The sequence below is a fragment of the Schistocerca cancellata genome, chromosome 1 (genome assembly GCF_023864275.1).
Source record: "Schistocerca cancellata isolate TAMUIC-IGC-003103 chromosome 1, iqSchCanc2.1, whole genome shotgun sequence".
NCBI lineage: Eukaryota > Metazoa > Arthropoda > Insecta > Orthoptera > Acrididae > Schistocerca > Schistocerca cancellata.
This window is the reverse complement of record NC_064626.1, coordinates 612,188,741-612,212,192: the sequence shown is the minus strand read 5'-3', so window position 1 is coordinate 612,212,192 and position 23,452 is coordinate 612,188,741. Positions and strand designations below refer to the sequence as shown.

At 37.9% G+C, this 23,452-nt stretch overlaps 1 protein-coding gene across 6 annotated transcripts in view; it reads left to right on the top strand.

Moving 5' to 3' along the window:
* The window catches only part of LOC126182750 (golgin subfamily A member 6-like protein 22), a 352,202-nt gene that overhangs the window by 213,637 nt on the left and 115,113 nt on the right, over positions 1–23,452 (top strand). For all 6 annotated transcript variants that reach the window (XR_007536699.1, XM_049924877.1, XM_049924876.1 and 3 more), the window contains exons 4-8: positions 6,972–7,120; positions 8,959–9,180; positions 9,560–9,751; positions 10,160–10,243; positions 12,577–12,744. Coding sequence is in view for 5 of the 6 variants with exons in the window: in XM_049924877.1 (XP_049780834.1) it covers positions 6,972–7,120; positions 8,959–9,180; positions 9,560–9,751; positions 10,160–10,243; positions 12,577–12,744 (815 nt within the window). In the remaining variant the exon portion in view is untranslated. The remainder of the gene's footprint in view (positions 1–6,971; positions 7,121–8,958; positions 9,181–9,559; positions 9,752–10,159; positions 10,244–12,576; positions 12,745–23,452) is intronic.

Below are 23,452 nucleotides of genomic sequence, written 5' to 3'. Positions count from 1 at the left end.
AAATAACTGATGATGATTGAAGCAAGGAGGATATGAAATGTAGACTGGTAGTGGCAAGAAAAGTGTATCTGAAGAAGAAAAATTTGTTAATCATCAGGATTTCCTTCCAGTGAGCCGGGTGGGAAGTTGGTGAACGATATAGCTCCATTGGTTTCTGTCCTGGTATAGCTTTTTCCTCTTCACTACATCCCATGTTACTCCTCTCCTCTTGAGATCTTCCTTAACCTAGTCTGTCCGTCCCTTTCTAGGCCATCCAATTGGTCTTCTTCCTGTTACCTCCATCTCCAAATACTGGCGTGGAGTTCAAGTTGGGTGCATTCGCTTTACATGACCAAACCACTCCACTCTCAAAGCAGTCATCCTCTCCTCTGTAGCCAGTGTCCTCTCCTCTGTAGTCAGTGTCACCTGCAGGTCTCTCCTTACATAATCATTCCTAACTCTGTGTCTCCTAGTTTTTTGTGGAGCTGACCTAAGGAACTTGATTTCACATGCTTGTATTTGACTCTGTTTTCTCTTATTTATGACACAGGCCTCTAGACTATACATCATGATTGGCAGGAGATATGTTTTATACATGGTCTGTTTGGCTCCTGGAGGGACTTCCTTGTGCCAGATTCGATTTTTTACTTTGTGGAAGAAGCTAGATCCTTTTGTTATTCTATTTAAGACTTTTAATTTGGAACTTCCATTGCATGATATGATGCTACCCAGATAATTGAAGCTTTTCGCACATTCAGTCTTCTCCCCCTCCAGTATGATGTTATAAGGTGTGGGTGTCCTGCTCGTCTTCATTGCCACTGTCTTATTCCTACTCATAGTTAACTTGAATTTTTTAAAATTTTGTGTTCCAATAATCTAGTCTCCTCTGAACGTCAATTTCCGTCTCTCCCAAAATTGCAGTGTCATCAGATAAAACAAAAGCATTGAGATCTTCATTTTCTTCTTCCTTGATTTCTTTCATGATTGTGTCCATAAGCATAATGAAGAGTAAAGGGGAGAGTGGACTGCCTTGCTGAGCACCTATCTTTGCTTTAAACCATTTTGATCTTCCACCTCCTACTTGTACACTGCTCTCACAACCATCGTACAGTATCTGGACTTTTTTAATTAATGAATCAGGAACATTATGTTTTGTCAAGCATTCCCATATTTCATCCCTTGGTACACTGTCATATGCATTTTACAAATCCACAAATACTACTATCAAGTCCTTTCCTTTTTCCCAATATTTCTCCGTTAACTGATGGAGGGAGAAAATTAGATCTATTGTTCCCCTATTACTTCTGAACCCATGCTGTGTTCCTTTAGTTGGTGTTCTACAATTTTTGCAATCTTTTTTCTATTACCTTTTCCATTATCTTAAGGCAGTGTGATAACAGTGTGATTCCTCAGTAGTTGGTGCATTTCTTTCTACTACCTTTCATGAACAATGGTATTATAATTCCTTTTTTCCATTCATCCGGCACTTTGTTTTCTTTCCATATGACCCCCAGCAACTGGTGCAACCATTGTATTCCATGGATTTCTGCAGCTTTAATCATATCCACTGTCAGCTCATCTACTCCTGCCACCTTCCCACTTTTCATCTGTTTCAGGGAATTCTCAGTTTCTAACCAAGAGATTGGATCCTACTCCTCCACTAATCCAGTGACTTTGGTGTCCCTTTCTTGTGTATCTTCTCCATTCAGTAAGATTTGAAAATAACTCTTCATCCCTTCACTTATATCTTCCATGTTCCTGATAGTATCCCCATCCCCTGTTCAATCGCTTTTATGTCTTCTCTATCAGATCTTTTATTTTTCAATAACCCATATAGCAGTTTTTGGTTCCCTTTGCTATCCTGCTCTAGTTTGAGGGTGAATATTTCCCATCTGTTCTCCTTTTCTTCTTTGTTAACATCAAGTATAAATTTAAGTGTCAGGAAGTATTTTGTGGAAGTATTTGTATGGAGTGTAGCCATGAATGAAAGTGAAACATGGACAATAAACAGTTTAGACTAGAAGTTTTTGAAATGTGATGCTACAGGAGAATGCTGAAGATTTGGTGGGTAGACCACATAGCTGATGAGGAGGTACTGAATCCAATTGGGGAGAAGAGAAATTTGTGGCTTAACTAATTAGAAGAAGGGATCAGTTGGTAGGGCACATTCCGAGGTGCCAAGGGATCATCAATTTAGTTTTGGAGTGAAGCATGGAAGGTAAAAATCATAGAGGGAGACCAAGAGATGAATACATTAAACACATTCAGAAGGATGTAGGTTGCAGTAGTTACTTGGAGGTGAAGGGGCTTGCACAGGATAGAGTAGCATGGAGAGCTGCATCAAACTGATCCTTGGACTGAAGACCACAAAACAACATACTCACTAACATTCTTCACCTTGCCCCCATCATACATTGACACCACTGAGCTGTGACAGGTGGAACTAAATGCAGCATCCAAAATATTTGGGAAAGAAACAGAGATGAGAGAATGTCAACTTAGTTCTTTCTACTTAAATTTCAAGGCCATGTGTCCGCAGCTTGTGGTCTAGCAGCTAGTGTTGTTGCCTCTGGATCATGGGGTCCCAGGTTTGATTCCCAGCCAGGTCAGGGATTTTCTCCACCCAGGCACTGGGTGTTTGTGTTGCCCTCATCAACTCATCATTTTTTGGGAAGTGCCGAGACTGGAAATGGAAAGATCTGGACCTTGTGCAGGCGCTGATGACCACAATGTTGAGTGTCCCACAAACCAACATAATAATAATAATAATAATAATAATAATAATAATAATAATAATAATAATAATGAAGGCCATGTTCAGTATTACACTAAGGAAAGCTTCAATTCTTCCAATGAAACATCCCTCCATAAGTACCTCATTGAGTGTTTTGTAAGTGAAGTGATTTTCTGTATCTTTTATTTAGCATACATATTTGTAGTATTCACAATTTCACTGATATATTGTCAGTGAAGAAGAGTTGGAAATATTCAAGTTTGAATTTTAGTCAAACACCATAAACTATGGTGAAACCTTGTTGCATCAAAGAAAAAGTAATCTTCCTCAGATCACCATTGCCATTTCAATAAACCTTCCATGTTTTTGCTACAAGTTATGCCTCTCCATCACTTTCCACTCCATTAGTAGATTTTGATTCACTAAAACTCATATCATTGCACACAGCAGAAGTTTCTTCTCATTCATTTTCATCACTAAATTTTCCTTCATCCTCGATGTCTTCAAGAAGGCCCGTGGCAGTATCATCACCACTTGCACAATTTCTATAGCCATTATCCTACTAGAAACATGCAAATGCAACACACTTTGAGTTGTCAGATCTCCATACTAAATGCTGCCATGCACCTAGTGAATTCCAACAATGGAGCAGATGGAAAGCATAATAATGGAAAAATGTAAAACATTATCCAAAATCAGAGCCATAGTGGAAAATCATAATGTCAGACATATTCGAATGGTAGATCTGATAGCGTTAATCTGTGGTAAGACGTGTTACAAAAATGTCGTAGCCGGAGGCAGAGTCAGAGGTGCAGTTTCAACCAGACACTCCAACCTTTTGGTAATGAAGGCAAAGTTCCATTACATCCGAATAAGTCATTCAGAAATTCCATGGATGATTTTTAATAATGTTCCTATTTAGTTTGAATAAGTAGAAAAATGAGAAGTATTAAGTCTAGTGTTGGAATGGATCATTAGAGAGCGAGATAAGGTACATAATAAATCAGAAACCTGCAAAGATTTCATTGTGGTGATCAGGTAAGAAAAATATGTACAAAAAGACATAACAAAAGGTTTCATGTAGACTATGAAAGTATGCAAGAAATCAATGAAAGTAACACTAAATAGATGTTGATGTCTTGGATGAAATAAGACAGGAATCTACTGCTTGCAGGAAAATTAAAGTTCAAGTTAATGGTGAAATTCATATACTTGGGAGCACAGTTCACTATATATAACCTACTAGATCAACATGTAAGTAAGAAACTACGGAAGATAGTATTATTTTCTGAGTCTATGAAATAGAGTAAGATTCAAAGCCTATCTCAAAGAACAAAACTAAATGTCTGCAACACCGATTTTTACCAAAGTACCGAGCAAGGTGGCGCAGTGGTTAGCACACTGGACTCGCATTCGGGAGGACGACGGTTCAATCCCGCGTCCGGCCATCCTGATTCAGATTTTCCGTGATTTACCTGAATCACTTCAGGCAAATGCCGGGATGGTTCCTTTGAAAGGGCACGGCCGACTTCCTTCCCCATACTTCCCTAATCTGAGCCTGTGCTCCATCTCTAATGCCCTCGTTGTTAGCGGGACGTTAAAACACTAATGTCCTCCTCCTTTACCAAAGTGAACAATTTTGATTATAAAACGTTGACAGGTGGGATGTTGTACAGAAATGAACTTAACATCTTCAAAACAAGGAGTATCTTCAGCCGAATTCAAGACAGATGAGAGTTCATGTAATTCGACATCAGATTATAAATATTTTGCCAAGCAAGTGGATCCAGCATGCTGCTCATGTTGGAATGATCTCTGAAAAAGTATATTATAAAGCTGTGGAAGGACGATCAACACCCCCGCCCCCTCTCAGCTCGGCAGAGCAAGACTGTATTGGTACCGTAACCTAAGAAATAATCAAACCCTGCTGGGCATTTCAGGACACTGGAAGGAGGCACTAAATTGGTGGAGGTGAAAGCAACTTGTTAAGGGAATGTGCAGTCCTGATGGACTGCTATCACTGGTTGATGATGATATGTCAAACAGAAATGGAACTTTTATTTTCACAGTTTATTAGAAAATAAACATAATAAGATAAAAAAAGTCCACATAAAATGAAAAGCGGTATGTGATTAAATGTCTAATGATACTCTGCACTCTAGGGAACAATTCCAAAAACATCATTGAACATCAGTGGCTGTAATTCTACATTGCCACTGAATGTGCAAAATAAGTAGTCTATATTAGCAAATCACTGTCCTGGAATGCGGTACCAGCTGCAGGTTGTCTATCTAGCTGTTTCCGGGGGCAACAGAAATTAGATTTTCAATATTTCACATAATCATTGACCAGATTTATACAATTTTAGATACTGTCATAATTTACTCATAAACTGGTTTAGCCTTATATTAAAAATTTAATGCAATAAGACAAGTATTACATTCAAAAACTGTGTGTGGGTCTTGATGTAGTGTAACTGATGGCACACAAATAATCGGACTATATTGAGGGCACTTTTCACAAAATCGCCCCAACATCAAGACACTCAGTTAAGTACTCTAAGAGTGCTTAGTTAACTGTGATTGTGATCGCTCTTGGTACAATAAGACATGTGATGTTATGTTTGTTTGATTTCATTTGAGTCCTCTTACTAAGTGTATGCTCTGCTTCCGCATAATACTGATGTTTTTGCAGATGTGTGTCGTTAAGTTCTAGGGAGTGTCGGTTCTCGGCAGCCAGTTCATTTCCCAGTCTTAGTGTTTGTTTATCAAGTACAGTTTTATTAAAAGAAGCACTTGTGAGTGAAATTAGTTGTTGTTTAACCTTGATTTTATGGAGTTAATTTACTGGTCAATCTTAAATGTTAAAGTTAAGGAAAGTTATTCAGCCTCCTGCTGTCAGGTGTGGTCTGTGTTTGAGTGAACTGAGGCAGTGGGCAACTGAAGCACTGGGCTTCCCTTTAGGTTACAGGTTTAGTGACTTTCAACATACTTTATACATATTTTAAACATTTGTTAAACTTTTTCTTGCTGACATATCCCAAAAAATTATTAAAGGAAAAAAGTTTATTGGTTATTACATAAGGCATGACATTCGAATTTATTACTTCTTTACTACTAACTGTATTAACAACACACTTTTCAGATAGTATCTACATTTATTTCTGAAAGTACCTGCAAAATTATGTAATTGTACAGCAGGTGGTTCAGAACATATGACATCTTAAGTATTGAGATGCATGAAAAACTAGCTTTTGCTTAAAATGGAGCACAAATTCTCAAGATTGTATACATCCAGTATTTCAGAAAGAGAGCACTTAGTGACTACCAACAAACTCTCACCTTAACTTCAAACTTTTTGTCACAATCATGCTTAAAGTCAAATATTTAAGACATTAACTCTCTTGTAAAGAAACGAAATGTTTGAAGCTGTTGTATGCATATTCTTTAAAGACTTGGGGGTTTAATGGCTACTGTCTGATACTTGATTTTGAACACTTTTAGTATGTTTACATGTGATTGTAGCACAAATAAAAAAGAAAAGAAAAGAAAAGAAAGGACCAAATGAGACATTAGTTAGAGTTACTGTATAATTGAGAACTATTAGTTTTATAACTGTAATATTTGGTTTACCTTGTGTTATTTTGTTAGCTGTCATTTACAAACCACTAACATCCATAGCTTTTTATATCCTTATTTAATTTTACTTACATTACCTGGCACATCTGTTTGATCATTGACAATGTATTCCAGTTCTATTGCACAGTTGCGTAACACTAACTTAGTGGTGATTGTCAACTGGCATAAATTAATTCATGTCATACGTACTGGTACATCATCTGTTGTTTCCTTCAGAGTACTGTGATATCTCTGACAAACTTCATAACTATGGATTTTAATCTACAAGTTTTCACAGAATTTAGATATAAATAAATGGTACTATCTGCATAAACCCAATAATTAAGGAAACTTATAGGAATTTCAATAAAGACTAGGAACAAATTATTAGAGGAAGCATTTACTTGAAATTATTTTCGAAGTCGTTGGTGATTAGTAGAGCTATAGCTAAACAATAGTCATAGGATATATTTTCATATAGATCAGACAGCTGTTTCAAGGTATCATTCAAACATTGTTATAGCTGTTTTTGCTGTTGTTATAACAGGAAAAGTTATTAGTGAGAGTTGTGTGTTTATGTCAGTAGGAATTCTGTAGTCTTGTTATTGATTTTTGTATATAAAATGTTGTATTTTTTGCAGAAGACTGTGAATCCACAAAGAAATTGGAGGAAAAAGTTAAAGAGCTGGAAGTTCAGCTCAAGGATATGCAGCAGGAACGTGATCGTTTGGAGAAGCTTCGCATTCAGTTAGAAGCAGAAAGAGAAGAGGAGATGAAAATTGTTCAAGAGGTCAGTTCATCCAGTTTCTGAATCACCTTTCTTATGTATAAATCACTGGAAACTTTTTTGGCCTAAAATTCTAAACCATCTTTTGAACACATTTAATTAAGAATTATTAATATCTAGGGCTGTTGATTCTTACACAGACAGTAATGGCCTTGGGCTATGTATTTTGATATGCAGAAATAGTTCAGCTCATGTGATTTACAAAAAATCGTTACTAGAGCCCTAATAATACAGGGACAACATGAAATTTCAGATATGGGAACATACTTAATTGTGAATTATTAATATTTAGTGCTGTTGATTCTTACACAGACAGTTAGGGCTTTGGGTTATGTATCTTGATATGCAGAAATAGTTCAGCTCTTGTGCCTTACAAAAAATTGTTACTAGAGATCTGATAATACAAGGGACAACATGAAATTTCAGATATGGCAACTAATTGAAGATGTATACTTCTCTTTTTTAATCCACAATCCACAGCATTGTAGCTTATTTATATCTAAAGTGCCATGATTCACAATATAAAATAAACCTCTATCATTAATACAATTTAAGATAGAGGAAAAGGACCAACTGGAGCATCCAGGACAGGTGCATAAATGAAATAATGTATTTGGTTTTATAATTTTTAAAGCTATTATTCATTGAGATAAAGAAGCAGATTGAAATTATATTTGATTATGGCATTTTTGGCAAGGAGTTGCTTTCTGAGGAGTTCGACGGCCTAGTGCAAGTCTTTTTATTCGACAACACTTTATCAACTTGCACGCCAATGATGATGAGGACAACACACATGCACGTGCGTGAGCGCATGTGCACACGCGCGTGCACACACACACACACACACACACACACAGCCAGATTCAAGAGAAAAAACTCCCTAACCCAGCCAGGAATCAAACTGGGAGCTCCATAATTGAAAGTCAGCAATGCTAACCACAAGAGTACAAGCTGCTGACATAAGAAGTATGAAAAAGTAAAGAAAAGATATAAGTAATTTAGGAGTAAAAGTAACAACTCACCAAGGAGGCACATAATCAAGACTGAAAACTTTGCTGGTTTTTGGGTGAATCCTTTTTCAAGCCAGAGGGACACACACACACACACACACACACACACACACACACACACACACGTGTATGTGTGTGTGTGAGTGTGTGTGTGTGTGTGTGTGTGTGTGTGTGTAGTTATGCTGTGTTGCCGGAAATGCGCAGTGGCTGTGCAAGTGTGTGTGTGTGTGTGTGTGTGTGTGTGTGTGTGTGTGTGTGTGAGCATGCATGGGTGTGTGTCTGTACCTTGAAAAAGGGTTCACCTGAAAGTTAGCAAAGTTTTTATTACTTTTCTGCGTGCCTATTCAGTGAAATGTTAACTTCATTCCTTATTTATTTACCTGCTACCAGAACTCTTTCGTTTACGGTAAAGGAATGATATAGATACAAGACAAAAGAAAAGTTACTCCAAACCTTGAATCACAACACAGAAAAGTTCCTGGAAACGAGTACTACTTCTCACACCTTTCCTGTACTTTGTGACTCATTTATCACAAGATGTAGAACACTTTTATTTTCAACATCTGAGTTTTTCTTTTTACTTTTTTTTTTTTTATCTTTCTGTCTAATTTTATACAGCAATATAAGTGCTTTAAAGTTTTTTAAAGATAGAGTTTTCAAACTTATTTTCTTGTGAATATTCAGTTATTCCCAATATAACTGCTTGAACCCCAGTAAATTATATGTAGATACAACTGTTCTGTTTAAAATGGTGTTGAACTTAGATGCATAGGGAAACTACACAATCACACAGTACTGAAGATTTGAAATGTTGATAGCATTATTTTTCAGGCACTGGATGAGGCACAACAAGAGAAGGCTGAAATGCAAGCACAGTTTGAGAAACTTCATACGGAGACAACCAATAGGGAACAACAAATGCTTGATGACTTTGAATGGAAGCTGCGAGAAGTAGAGCAAGCATGCAAAAAACGCTTAGTTGAGAAAGAGCAAGCTTTTGAAGAGAAAATCAAAGAAACTACAAAGAAATTGGAACAGCAGCATAAAGGAGAGGTAAGCAGAACAGCAGAATAAATTTGCAGTGGATAGTAAGTATAAAAGTGTAAACAGGGTGAGACAGAGGTTTCAAGTAAGGAAATCGTCTCGTACTTTTAGGATGAGGTCAGCATTTAGGACAGAAAGGGTGATCACTGGCACCTCTGGTTGTAGAATCACAAGTATGGTTGCCCGTTGATGAGTACATTTATCAGTAGAAATCACCTAATTTGAAATGCATGTGTTCATAATGTTAAATAAAAGATGAAACCTGATGTATTTTTCGTATATTTGCTAATGAGCTAATACCTATTTGTACCTAAGTGAAGTAATGATTAAGAATTGATGACTAATAATTTTAATTTTGCCATAGTACATATGTAAAGTCTACTTTTAGATTGCAACTCTCAAAGCATATGAAGCAGAGGTACATCAGTTAAGAGGACTTTCACATGAGCAACAAAGATCAATGAGAAATGCAGCAAGACAGACAGAAGAGTTACAAGTTGCAGAGAAAATGCTGAAAGAGGAAGTAGCTCGCCTGAAAACAGTTATTGAAACAGAAAAAAGTTATGCTGCAACAATCCAGGTATTTATGTTATATTTCAGCATGCCTTGGATAAGTTATGCATGTGAACTAAAGTATCAGTCTCTAGAAGAGGAAGATATGTCATTAGTTATTTTCAGTCTATTTCTCTTGAACTGAAAATTGAATGCAAAATATGAAGAATTTGCATCAAAATCAAATCTGATGTCATATTATTTGTTTTGTTATGCTGGTCAGGTTTGGTTTGGCCTTACCACAATAAAAAAAGGCAACTTACTTGCTGTTAGTCTTTTACATTTGTAATTTGCAAGCTTAGTTTGAAGTATAATGAATTGGAATACACAAGTTATACTAAAAAACATGAAACCAAACTATTATTCAGCTGTTGTCATTTAAAATACACAGTATGATATTTGCACTAAGGAAGTGACAAATAGATTTCATTTTCAGAACATTCATGACAAACATGTCGCAGAGGCAGAAAGGAAACTTCAGTCTCAACTTCAAATCCAGAGGAATGAAATTAATGCTCAGGTAAAGATGGCTACATAGTTTCCATATTTTGTCCCACACAATTGACTAAATTCATTGATTCACTTTGCTATAAGCTTTAACTGACTGTATTTTACATTTTATTATATTTCTGTTTTCTGTGGTGTGTAAATTTCCCACATATACTAGTTAGGTTTGTAAAAAGTTTCTTCCTAAGCCGTGCCTAAGAGATTCTCTTCTACAGCTTGTGTAACAATAATAGAAATTCCTGGCTGGGGTGATATGTAAAATAAGGGAAAGGCAACCACTTACCTATGGCAGATCGATGTGTGGAGGACACATACCAGAAAACACCTTTCACACTAGCTTTCCAGCACTGGCTCTTTTTCTAGCAATAGTACACACAACCACACAGAGACGAAACCTTTAAGTACATCGTCATAGTAGACAATTTTATTTTCCATTAAACTGAGTGTTAATATGTTCTGAGTACAAACTTAATTGTGTATATAGATAGTTCATCCACCTGGAAATTGAGAATCTCGACAATTTTTGCCTGTTGTCAATAATGATACTGGCAAAATATCGGTTTCAGGAAGTCCAAGGCTTTTGAGAAAATTACAATTTTAAGGTTTTGTGTGTGTGTGTGTAACTTCCCATCTTGTGCCATAATCCTTGAAGGGACTTAACATATGGACAGACTGCCTCAACGATCATTCTTTCCTTTCCATCCCATATGGTAAGTCTCCCCTGACCTGTAGCTCTGGATGACTCTCCTAAAATTACCCCTTTTCCTAGGCCTCTCCAGTCCTTTTCCTTCACCCCTCTTCCTTCCCCTTCAATCCTTTGGCCTGAAGAGGGAGCCACTGAATGAAGGGTTGAAGAGGAAGGAAGTACTCTTTAGCTTTTGATGAGTGAGTTGGTAAGTATCAAAATATGTGACATAAATCGCTGTATTTTTTATTACATTCACTTTGACATTTAAATTTTTACACTGCCAAGGAACTTTAGGATCTTAGTATGTGACATAAATTTCAGCTTGATATGTCTATCCATTCCTGAGAAAAAGGGGTGTTTAACATCCAGACAGACAGACCGACAAAGCAATCCTATAAAGGTTCCTTTTTTCCCAATTAAAGTACAGAAAAAAAATTATGTTTCTGTCTCTATTCTTTTACTGCTTATTTCAGTTCTCATATTGATGACAAGTGTGTGAATTATCTAAGGGAAAGATTGCACTACATTTCTGACACACCAGTTTTTAGTAAATTCATATTTTTTTTTTTTCAAACCTGGAAAGAAGTTTATTTTTTGCAGTGGGTACATGTTCTAGAGTCCAGATACTTCTCAAATAAACATATAACCAATATCCTCAATATGATCGAGCGAGGTGGCGCAATGGTTAGAACGCTGGACTTGCATTCGGGAGGACGACGGCTTAAATCCGCATCCAACCTTCCTGATTTAGGTTTTCCGTGATTTCGCTAAATTGTTTCAGGCAAATGCTGGGATGGTTCCTTTTAAAGGGCATGGATGACTTCCTTCCCCATCCCTCCCTAACACGATGAGACCGATGACCTCATTGTTTGGTCCCCTCCCCCAAATCAACAAACCATCCTCAATATGCTATCAACACAATTTCTACGAATTAAAGTCATTTACACTCATCACCTGGAATGTAACTTTACTAGTTACTTGAACAATGAACATCAATGTTGCTGCAGTTACGTTATTCACACTAATACACCAACAAGAGAGTACACTTTAGAAAAAGTATACTCTTCTCCATTTGCTTACAGTTCAGTGTATTCTAGCTGAATAGTATGCATAAACCCAAATGTAATGGTTCTTGAGCTTTTTCACCTGTCTTTGATTGGTTTATACAGCTGCTGTTATAGCTCATGTTCAAGATTTACTGTTTGTATTTGGAACTGATTGATTCAGTGATTAAGTGGAATTGATTTAATCATTGGTAAAGTTTCTGTGTAGAGGATATGACTCCATATCATCATCCCATTAACATTTAGAGACAGGATGCTGCTCATTACTGGCATAGGAAAACATAATGATTTCTATAAATACAAATAAAGTGTGTAAAGTGTCCCTTATCTCCACTCAAAAATGATATTCATCATCAAATTTCCTCCCTCTGTCTACATTAAAAATTAAAACATGCACATAAATTTTGAGAGCAGCACCAATAAATCCAGATTCATATGAAAAGAACTCATTTTATAAAATGCCCGCTGCTAGATCTACTAAGATCTGTTGTTTATATAATTGTGGATTTTTATGAATTTAATGTGGCTGTGTTATTATTTAAATATAATTACTTGCCTAATTGTGTGGTAAATTCTATAATGATTTTTGTGCAGTGGGAAGAACGGACGCATCGTGAATTTTCACGTCTGAAGTCAGAAATGGAAAAGGTTCATAATGAAGAAAAGAAAGTGGCAATACAGTCCATTAGGAAGCAGTTAGAAGATGAATTACAGAAAACAAAGGGAGATCTTGAAAAGAAGTTACAGAAAAGTTTGAGAGAGGTAAGAAAATCACAGCAAACATTTAACTTATTCTTGTGAAAATGTTTTCCACATGTTATTCTATATGATTTTTACAATTCCACAAAATAAGACTAATACTTTTTTATTTTGTGCAGAAGACAAATAACACTAATGTGGATGGAAGAAGGTGGAAGTATTATGTTATTTCATTGATTCCATTTCCTTTGCCCTCCCTGTCCAGGATTCCCATCGCCACCCCAAAAAAAGAAAGAAAGGGGAAATTAATATACATTGTGTCACAGAGATCATTGAGCTAATGATTACTGGACTGGACAACTACAGGGAGAACTTGTCTTTATTTTGCGCAGTTTTCTCCAACACATTTTGGAGATACAGGATAAAGTCTTACACATGTAGAGTTTTGAGTATCTTAAAGAATAAAAAGTACCTGCTCTGACTACCAGAAGTAAGCAGATACCAGATCAAAAAAGTGCAATTATTTCTGGGTGATTTGTGTACATAGTTACCAAAATTGAATGCTCTTTATATTTAGGTAGTTTGGAATATTAGTCACCATTTAATGCATAACAAACCATGAGCTGTGTTTGATAATTATCATTAACTATTACAGTTAAAGAGCAGTATCTGTATGAAGATATTATATGTGTTAACACAATACATACTTGTTTGTGGTAGTTCTGTGTAATTTTCTTGCCATAAGGTGCACAACTTCATAGTGAGTCAAAGGCTGAACACTATGGAAATTAAACTTATGTCAGTATTATAGAAAATAATAACTAAACCAGGGATTTTATTGCTGCATGTTAATTTTTTTATTTAAACATTTGTAAATGACTTATTATGCAAAGAATACATTAAATAAACATTCCTAACTGTGATTTTGTTGCACCTTTTGCATTTACTTTCAGTGTCAGCAACTTTTGCAACTGTTTCAACATGAGCACCTTTTATATTTTACTCCATTTTTCTTCTTTCACATCTTTAACTCTTTCCTAACAGATTTCATGTACTTATTTTTGAGATCAACTGTCGAATGTTAGGTTTTTGTCCTGAAAGAGCATCTGATGCAAGACATGCACTTAAAAGTTTGTTCCTCATTTCAGTTTTTGCAACATAGAAATAGAGATAGGTATGTTCCACTGAACCTCATCTGGGCCACTAAGAGGAAGAGGTATTTTGAAAATTTGCATTATCTGATCAAAAATAAACAATGTAATCATCACTAATGAACTACAGATGTGCTGCTTGACACAGTAACTGAAGGAGACAGTAACTGTGTCAAGCAGCACATTGCTAATGCTGTATTTGAATGTTACAGGATTGTTTTTCCTACTCAGCTACATTAACTTGAATTTGTCCACATTTAGAGCAAGCTGCTATTCATCATACCAAGTAGAAATTCTATTTACATTGTCTTGTTTCCTCCTGAAGTCACTCAATGGTGACACCTTCTTGTACATCACAGCATCATCAACAAATTTCTCCTCACCCTGCCCATGAGATCATTTATACATAGAGAGAAAAACAGTAGTCCTATCACACTTTCCTACAGCATTACATAGCAAAGCAATATAAAATGGAACCCATCATGTCTGGTTGGTAATAGGGAAGGCAAATGATTGATTTCATTTTAAATTTTGGGAAATTGCAGGTTATGTATGAAGGAGACAGCATATAGAAAACTAGCGTGACCCATTCTTGAGTACTGCTCAAGTGTTTGTGAAGAGAAAGACATCAAAGCAATTCAAAAGCTTGCTACTAGATTTGTTATCTGAAGTTTCAGTCAGCATACAAGTTTTACAGAGATGCTTTGTGAACTCAGATGGGAATCCCTGGATGGAAGACAATCATCTTTTCATGAGGCGCTATTAAGGAAATTTAGAGAATTAGCATTTGAAACCAAATGACTCTACTGCCGCCAATGTACATTTCGCATAAGGACAACAAATATAGATGAGAAAAAATAGGGCTTATACGTATCATTATAGACTGCTGTTCTTCCCTCATTCTGTTTGTGAGTGGAGATGGAAAGAAAATGACAGCTATTCTTCACTCATTCCATTTGTGAGTGGAGCTGGAAAGAAAATGACTATTAGTTGTACATAGTACCCTCTACAGTGCATCATATGTTGGCTTGTGGAGTATGTACATTGATGTAGATATATAATGGCTTTCTTTACCTCATTTCTGCTTGGGAGATTGGGAAAATTTTGTTTTAGCATTTACATGACACTTTCTAAGAAGCCATTGCAACCTATTTGCTCAGCAGTATTTATGAAATGACCATTGAAGATTTTTATGATTAGCTCTTGGTTGCTTATATGTTTGTCATCAATATTTAAGATAAAGTCTTTAGGTGTACTCTCACAGTCAATACCTGTTCCATCCCTTGTTACGTCCCAGATTGTTTGGTTTTGTTATGCAATTCGTTGATATCGGAGCTAAAGTATAACTTGACAGTTTAATTACTTTGCTTAATATTTGACAGTATTTTTTATAATTATTTTTTTGGGTTCTGTTTCCTGATTTTCTTTCTTGTAATGTATATTTCTCATTTTTGTTTGCAAGACATTATCGCCTTTGTGATCCATGGCTTTTGTGAGGGTTCTTTGCATAGATTCTTGTAAACCTTTTTGGCACTGAGACTCAAATATTGATGCAGTTTCAGTACCAAAGAGATTATATTTCGAACTGATGTCCGTTCTAACTAGGAACACAAAGAAGAGCACAGCTGTAAAATAGTTACAGTTTATTAGGCAGTGGAGTAACATCAACAAGAATACAATGAAATTAATTTACATGTCTCAAATACATATAACAATTGAAGGCTCAGAGGCCCATGCAAGCCCTTATAAAGATGCTATCCACATCAGGTGTTGCTGGTGTAGTGCTGTGCATGCGTGGCGGACTTGATGACAGTGTTTGGTGACTGGGTTGCACTTGGCAGCTGCCTTGGTTAGTTGAGGATGTGCCATTTGAATCTTGGAGCACACTACATTTGCTGTAGTGGCCCCTGACTAATGTTCGCCATGTGCAGTAGGTGTAGTAAGTGGTGGATTACTACATTCTTCGTTTCGTGCAGGGAGAAAGATCAGTTGTCACTACCCCTGAAGCTCTGACTGAAGAGATGTTCACAATGTAGTGTACATGATGGTGCAGGACGTGGCAGCCAAAGGCACAAGAAGCTCCTGATTCACCTTGGACAGTACGTACAGTCGAAAGTGAGTGGGATGAGGGCACCCCCGCCACTTGTGGACCACGTGGTGGCCAGTAAACAGGACCAGTGGCTGGGGGACGGTAGCCCACTGGATGTTGGAGTCCATGATGAGGGGTGCAGACACAGGCAGCAATGACAACACACTGGATAGGAGAGGCTCTGGGAGCAGAGACATGGCTTTTGTCCGCGGTGACAGCAGCATCTGCTCAGCGCAGTGGGAGGCACTGGCTACAGGAAGCAAACTCACCCTAAGTGCTGATGAAACCCTGACTGCCAGGGTAAGTGGGTACGACCAGGCCTTCTTTACCCCAGAGTGGCCAAAGCCGAGAAAGAATGAGGCATTGGACCCATGGCCTGAGGAGGGGTCCCCTGTGCCCCTTGTGGGATGCAACTAGTTCTGATGGCATGCCATCAGTTGATCTTCAGTGTGAACAGTGAAGACTGTGGATGACAGCCAGAATCCAGTGAGAGTGTCATTCAAGTGCCCTGACCCAGACAGATGTGGACATTGACAAAACTGGCGCCGATAGGGGACACTTGTCCAGTAGCAGGAGACTGAGCAGGATCCACAACTGACTGCCATGAAGGAGCTCTGTGGGACTCTCGGTCCCCATTAGCGTCATTCTGTAAAAGCTTTAAAAACTGTTAGAGCCTCCTTAGCCAGTAAATCTTCTATGTATCTGTGTCCTAAATGTTTGAACAAGACATTGAGGCTTGTCATTCAACTGTGGCTCGAAGGGAGACACCATGATGTGTGTACAGTTGTGTGTACAAAAGTCCTTGAAAGACTGCATCATTAACTGAGGACCATTGTCCAAAACCCGAATTCAAGGAAAGCCTATGGAGAATATCTTTGAAAGGGTCTTCACAGTCACATCTGCTGCCACATCCAGGCAACAAACAACATAAGGAGACTGAGAAAAAGCATCACTTGATAATATAACCAGAAAGTGTCTAAAAAAGGATAAGTGAAATCAATGTGAACTCTTTTGCAAGGGTGTATAAGAGCTAGCCACAGTGAAAAAAAACAGTGTGCAGCACCACCTGCTGCATGCCAATGGTTTTGTAGTAGAGACCCCACAGTGCCCCTGGTGTAATAAGCAGATGACCTCCCACCTCAGAGTTGCTGGAACAACAACATGGGGGGTACACTCTTCCGTTGACAGAATAACAATGCCATCCAAGAGGGAGAGACAGTGGCTCCATGCATAAAAATTTCAAACCAGATCTGATATCTGGACTGATGTATAACCTGTCAGAGCACCAGATCCACTGCCACAGCAGAGGCAACATGGGGAATTAGTGATGGGGAAACCATCTACCATGTGTCTTGTCTTTATATCCAGTTGAAAATAAAGCAGTTCCTCCTCGTTGTACGAGGGGTCGGGGCCCATAGGGAACAAAGACAGAGCATCTGCATTCACATGTTGCAATGTGGGATGAAGATGGGTTTCATAATTTGGCCAGGACAAGAACACATCCCAATGCTGAAGATAATGAGTGGTTTGTCCAATAAGGATGCCAGCGGGCTAAACAGGGAAACATAGGGCATGAAGTCCATAATTAAATGAAATTTTGCACCGTACAAGAACACATGAAATTTTTTTAGGTTGTAGACAACAGCAGGAGCTTATTTTCCCACCTGAGAAAAATGTTGCTGAGCCAAGTAAAGTGTATTTGATGCAAAGGCAATAGGCTGTTCAGAGTTGTTTGAATGGCAGTTGGTCACCCCACCCCATACTGGGACACATCTGTGGCCAAGGCAGATGTTCACAGGGCTGAAATGTTGCAGGACACAGTGCAAAGTGAAGAATATCCTTAATTGCACAAAAGAATGTTCATAGGCTGCAGACCAGCCAAAAGAATTACTTTGCAGAAGCAACAGTAGCTATTTGGGGAATAAACATGTGATAGTAGACCACTTTGCCAATGAATGCCTGACGTTTTCATAGATTACACAGATGGTGCAAGGCCATAATGGCAGCAATACTTTGTTCCATGAGGCGCATGCCCTGCCAGGAAACTTCATGGCCCAATGGAAGGCTGGAGAAAGTAAGACTCAGCGAGATTACATTTGAGCCCCACTGGCTATAGAACTGTAAATAAAGACCAGAGATTATTGTAGCACCTGTTGTGATGATATCATCAAGATAGTTGATGCAGTGAGGGACAACCTTCGTAACTTGTTGTAAATAACCTCGAAAGATGGCAGGTGCAATAGGGACTCCAAACATTATCTGTTGTTACTGATAGAAACCAAAAGGTGTATTAAGCACAAGCAACTGTTTTGATGCCTAGTCAAATGGGATCTGAAAGTAGATTTCGGTCAAATCTATTTTTGAAGAGAACTGAACCCAGCGAAACTTGTGAGCAACACCTCCAGGCGAGGCAGTGGGTAAGTACCCACGACTGCCTGTGCAGTAATAGTGATCTTGAAGCAGGTGAACAACCAGTGCCTGAGCCTCAGTCAGCATAGCCAACAACTACTCCAACAAGGCTTATGTGCCTGCTATTGTCTCAGAAGTGGCTGGAGTAAAGCCTCCATGAAAGAGCCGAATAGCAGAAAAACCACAGAATCTGAAACACATGAAAATTCAACCCTTGACATCACTACTTGTGTTCTAACTAGGAACACAAGGAAATACATGGCTGTAAAAGAGACAAAATTTATTTGGTCATGGACTGACATCAACAAGAATAAAAAGGAATTTCACACTACTCAAATAATTCACCTGAAAGCCTGGAGGTCCAAGAGTGCCCCTAAGAAGATGCCGTTCATGTCAGGCATTACTAGTGTAGCACTGCACAAGGACAGCAGACCAGGTGGCCCCAGGTGCCCACTTTTGGTAGTAGTGGGCATGCCATAGTGGCCCAACTTACTTATGCTGTTGGTGGTAGATGTAGTAGCCACTTGGTTACTACATCTGTTTCAGAATAGATTCGATTCTAGTTTACATCATAGAGGTATGATTTAAAGGCCCCAATCATTTATAGGTCAGACAATGTTCCACTGGGACTCAGTTTTATTCTGGCAAATATTCATATTATTAACAGTAGGCCTCTAACCATCATGATCAGAGAGCACATTCAGTATTTTAGTAATGATGATACTGCCCAGTTTTCCTTTGTCTACAAAAAATGTTATCAATTAGAGGGCTTGAATATGAACTTACTCTGGTGGAAAAAATGACAACTAGAATTGAGTTGTAGGTGTACATCAAGTTTTCCAGGTTCATCTTCCCTCTGCTGTGTATTAGGAAGTTGATGAAGTCTCAGAGTACTACAAAATCTGTTCTACAGGTAAATAAGTGCAATAAAAGTTAGTTAATCTGCTTCATAAAGAGGTCAAGATCCCCTGAAGGTGCCCTAATGTACCTGGTCTTGGTAGTGACTTCCATGTCACTTCTGTGATGCATTACTGTATTACACATTCATTCCTTTTACAAGCTGTAAGCTGGCACTCTGGGAGAAGGAGGTATGGCTTGTCTCAGCAACCAATATGCTACAAATCAATCGCAAGCTTCCACTCCCAGCACCCTCCACTCAGGGGCCAAGTAAAAGTGTGCAATCAGTAAGAGGTTAGAACTGCTTGCGGAAAGTTCAATAGCACATGCTTCAAAATGTTACTCTAGACAAAAATAGTGTACATCAATTGATTTAGACAGTTATTAAAAGAATAGCAGCAACTCCTCTTTTTCGTTGTTTTCTTCAGTATGAAGACATCAGATTGTACTAGGGTCATTCAATAAGTAATGCCCCATAGTTTTTAAAAAGCCATTAATATACATAGACAAATGTCCTTGTTGGTGCTTCATATTTTATGTTTGTTCTGTGCGCTGGTAAAGTTTTGAAACATTCCGGCAGATGACAGAGCCATAGTACAACGTCAAAATGGTGTCTACACATGACTCACACTATGAGCAGTGTGCTGTTATTGAATTCTTGTGTGCAGAGAAAGAAACTGTGGTGAACATCCATAAACGTTTGTATGCAGTGTATGGCAATCCTGCAGTTGATAGGAGTACAGTTAGGCGATAGGTAGAGAAAGTTGCAGCGTCAAGAAATACAGAAACAGAGCTCCAGGCATGCTGAATTGTACAGATGCCATTATTCATGCCGACAGGCGCATCACAACTGCAATTGGCTCTACAGTTGTCGGTCAACATTGGAAGTGTGTCTGCAATGATCAAGACTCTCAGATATTCAAAGAGGTGCCCATGATGAGTTCCACAAATGCCCACAGAGTGGACCACAATATTCAAAGGAAGACCATTTCATCTGAACTGTTGGAGCATTTTGAGACCGACAGAGAGGCCTCTCGGTCACAGATCGTTACGGGGGACGAAAGCTGGGTGCACCACTTTGCACCAGAAACAAAAAGGCAGTCCATGGAGTGGCATCATCCTCATTCACCAAAAAAAGAAGAAATTCAAGCAACACCCTCTGCTGGAAAAGTTACGGGGACAGTCTTCTGGGATTGTGATGGCGTCATTCTCATGGATGTGATGCCAAGAGGGTCAACCATAAATTCAGAGACATGCATGAAGACTCTGAATAAACTCAAGAACCATTTCCAATGTGCTCAATTAGACAATAATCTGGCAGAAATCTCACTCCAGCACGATAATGCACACCCACATACAAGTCTGAGAACCCAGGAACACATCACCAAATTGGGTTGGACATCATTGCCTCATCCACCCTACAATCCAGACCTGGCACCCTCAGACTTCCATCTCTTTGGGCCACTGAAAGATTCTCTACGGGGAACACACTTTGAAGATGACAAGTGTCAGTCATGCAGTGAAAACTTGACTTTGCCTACAGGACAAGAGCTTTTACCAGCAGGGAATACATGCTCTTCCACAATGGTGACGTATGGCCATAGAATGTGATGGAGATTATGTAGAAAAATAGGACATGAACAAGACATGTTGATGTATATTACCACCAAATTCTGACTCTTTAACAATAAATATGTTCTGAGAAAAAAAAAAGTGGGACATTACTTATTGAACGACTCTTGCAGCCAGGTATTAGAAGATTTTCCACTGCTGAGCAGATGGGGAGCTCAGTGAAGCACAGTACATAGGTGGGATCTATACTTCCATAGTCTTTCACATTGACTGTGAGTTCATTTAGCTTATTGCACAAGCCTCTATCATTCTGCTGGAAGATGGCTAGTTGATGCTTTCCAGAGGCAGTTATCGTGTTTTGTCTAAAAATAATTAGTAGTTGATGAATACAGAGATACATTCCTGTCCTGTGATTTCAGGAACCATTTGTCTAATGTAGTCTGTCTATATGCACCATTTTTTGTGGAGTCAAGTTCTTCCATAATTGGTGCATTTAGAAGGGCACCTTTTTTCTGTGCATACTGTGATTAGCAAACAACTCTCTACTAAAGTTGCTTACATCTTCAACATGAATATTACTGAAAAGTTTGCAAGTATTTTATAATTTATAGTAAGTACATTGATGAGACAGCTTCTTTTACACAGGATTGTAGGATCAAGTCATATCTCTTGGAGATGTTCACAGGGAATACCTTGAGGTGATGAAGTGCCAAGAATTTCTCCTTGAGAATTTGTATTATATCATAATCTTCATTGAAGGCAGCATCCTGTGTACCACATCATGTAGACATTTTTTACATTTTCAGATTCGCAGCTTGCTATGATTTCTTGTATTTTAGCACCAGGTTTCACTGTTCCACACACTTCAGCACTGCTAAAATTTCTTTTTACAATTTTGGCCATATCTCTTCCATGACTGTCTACACAAATATGTACATGTTTTGTGGAAGTTTTGTTTTGAACAGAATGCTTATATGCGTATTGTTATTGGAACTTTCACTTGTAGCTGAAAGTTTAGGCTTTGACATACCAGATATAACGTTTTTATGAAAACTTCTGCTTTTTGACATTTTTAACACTTGAACAAAGCTTTGGCTCTGAGCCAGTCACTGGGATACTGCAACTAGAAGAAAGAACATTAAATTTGTTTACATTCACAAATCTTCTGTCATGTACTGTTAATGACATTTTGCACCTCATGTTCTGCCTTTGTTGCTTCGTTTCTTACATTCTAATGATTTTTGGTTCCATTGCACAGCATATCAAGCTTGTTTTGCTTCAACCCCAGTTGCATATTTTGTACCTCACACTGTTCTTTTCTCATTTTAGACCAGCAGTTACATACTTTTAACATTAAATGCATTCCCTAAATTTTGAAAATTCACTTTTACACTTCTTACATGCTACCATTTTGACTGCATTACTGTAATTCATTCTAGCTATAAAATCATGTACACCTATACTCATGAAAATCTTTTTACGCTTCTTACAAGCTACTGTCTTGACTGCATTACTGTAATTCATTTCAGCGATAAAATCACATATACCTATACTCACCAAAATCTTTATTCATGTTGTGTATTTCTGGCATACGGTATTCCCTTTTCCAAGCTCAACAGTCCCATTATGAAATAATAGAGGAAAAACTATTCTGAAAAGCCTGGTCGTGATAAGTACATATTAAGAAAGTTATTCCTCTTGTCCAGGTGTGGCTCATGTTTTCCATACAGGGGAAAGCTGTGACATTTATCCATCACAACTAACCTATACATCAGGCTATGCTACACATCGGTTTGTCATCACAACCAAGATTTCAGTGGGACGGGAGAGCTTACATATTGCATTTTCTTTCTGTTTCATAATCAATTAAAAGACGTTATTTGGAGGGACAAGGATATTTGATGTTGCGTATATCTGCTTCACTGCTGCTCCTCCCCCCCCCCCACCCCCCCTCCGCACCCGCAATGCTAACCCTGAGACAATTAACATTTTGTTGTGTTCAGTCTGGGTATTTATGAGTCTGTGTGATGAAAGAGCCACATTTCCGTGACATCACAAGTCTTGTGCTGTGATTTTTGGAGGAATAAATGAATACTAAGTTGTGATCAAATCAAGCAGTTTTGTGGAAAAAAAATCTTCATTGGCCCATATTCTCTAGCATGTTCACATGATGAAACACACTCTCTGCTGAGAAAAAGAGCTCTTATAAATGCCTAATATTGTATTGTATTGTATTGTATTTTTATTGTTCCAGGCAATCATAGTATTGTACAGCTGTACATATGATATTGGATAGGTCAAGAGAGCTATTTACAAGTAATTTTTACAAATTGATTTTTACATTATTTTGTAGCAAGGAAATTATCTATCTTAAACAAAACAGTTAATACAAACCATAGAATTGAAAGGTTGTACATACGATATTGGACAGGTCAAGGGAACATATTTGCAAGTAATATTTAATAAATTGATTTTACATTATTTTGCAATGAGGAAGTTAGCTATCTTTAACAAAACAGTAAATACAAATGTTGTACGGTAAAATACAAACAGCCAATACAAATGTAATAGTAAAGTAGTCCAGTGTATTTCATAGACATGCACAGTATATAATAATCCAGTATATTTCATAGTCATCACAGTATATAATTTT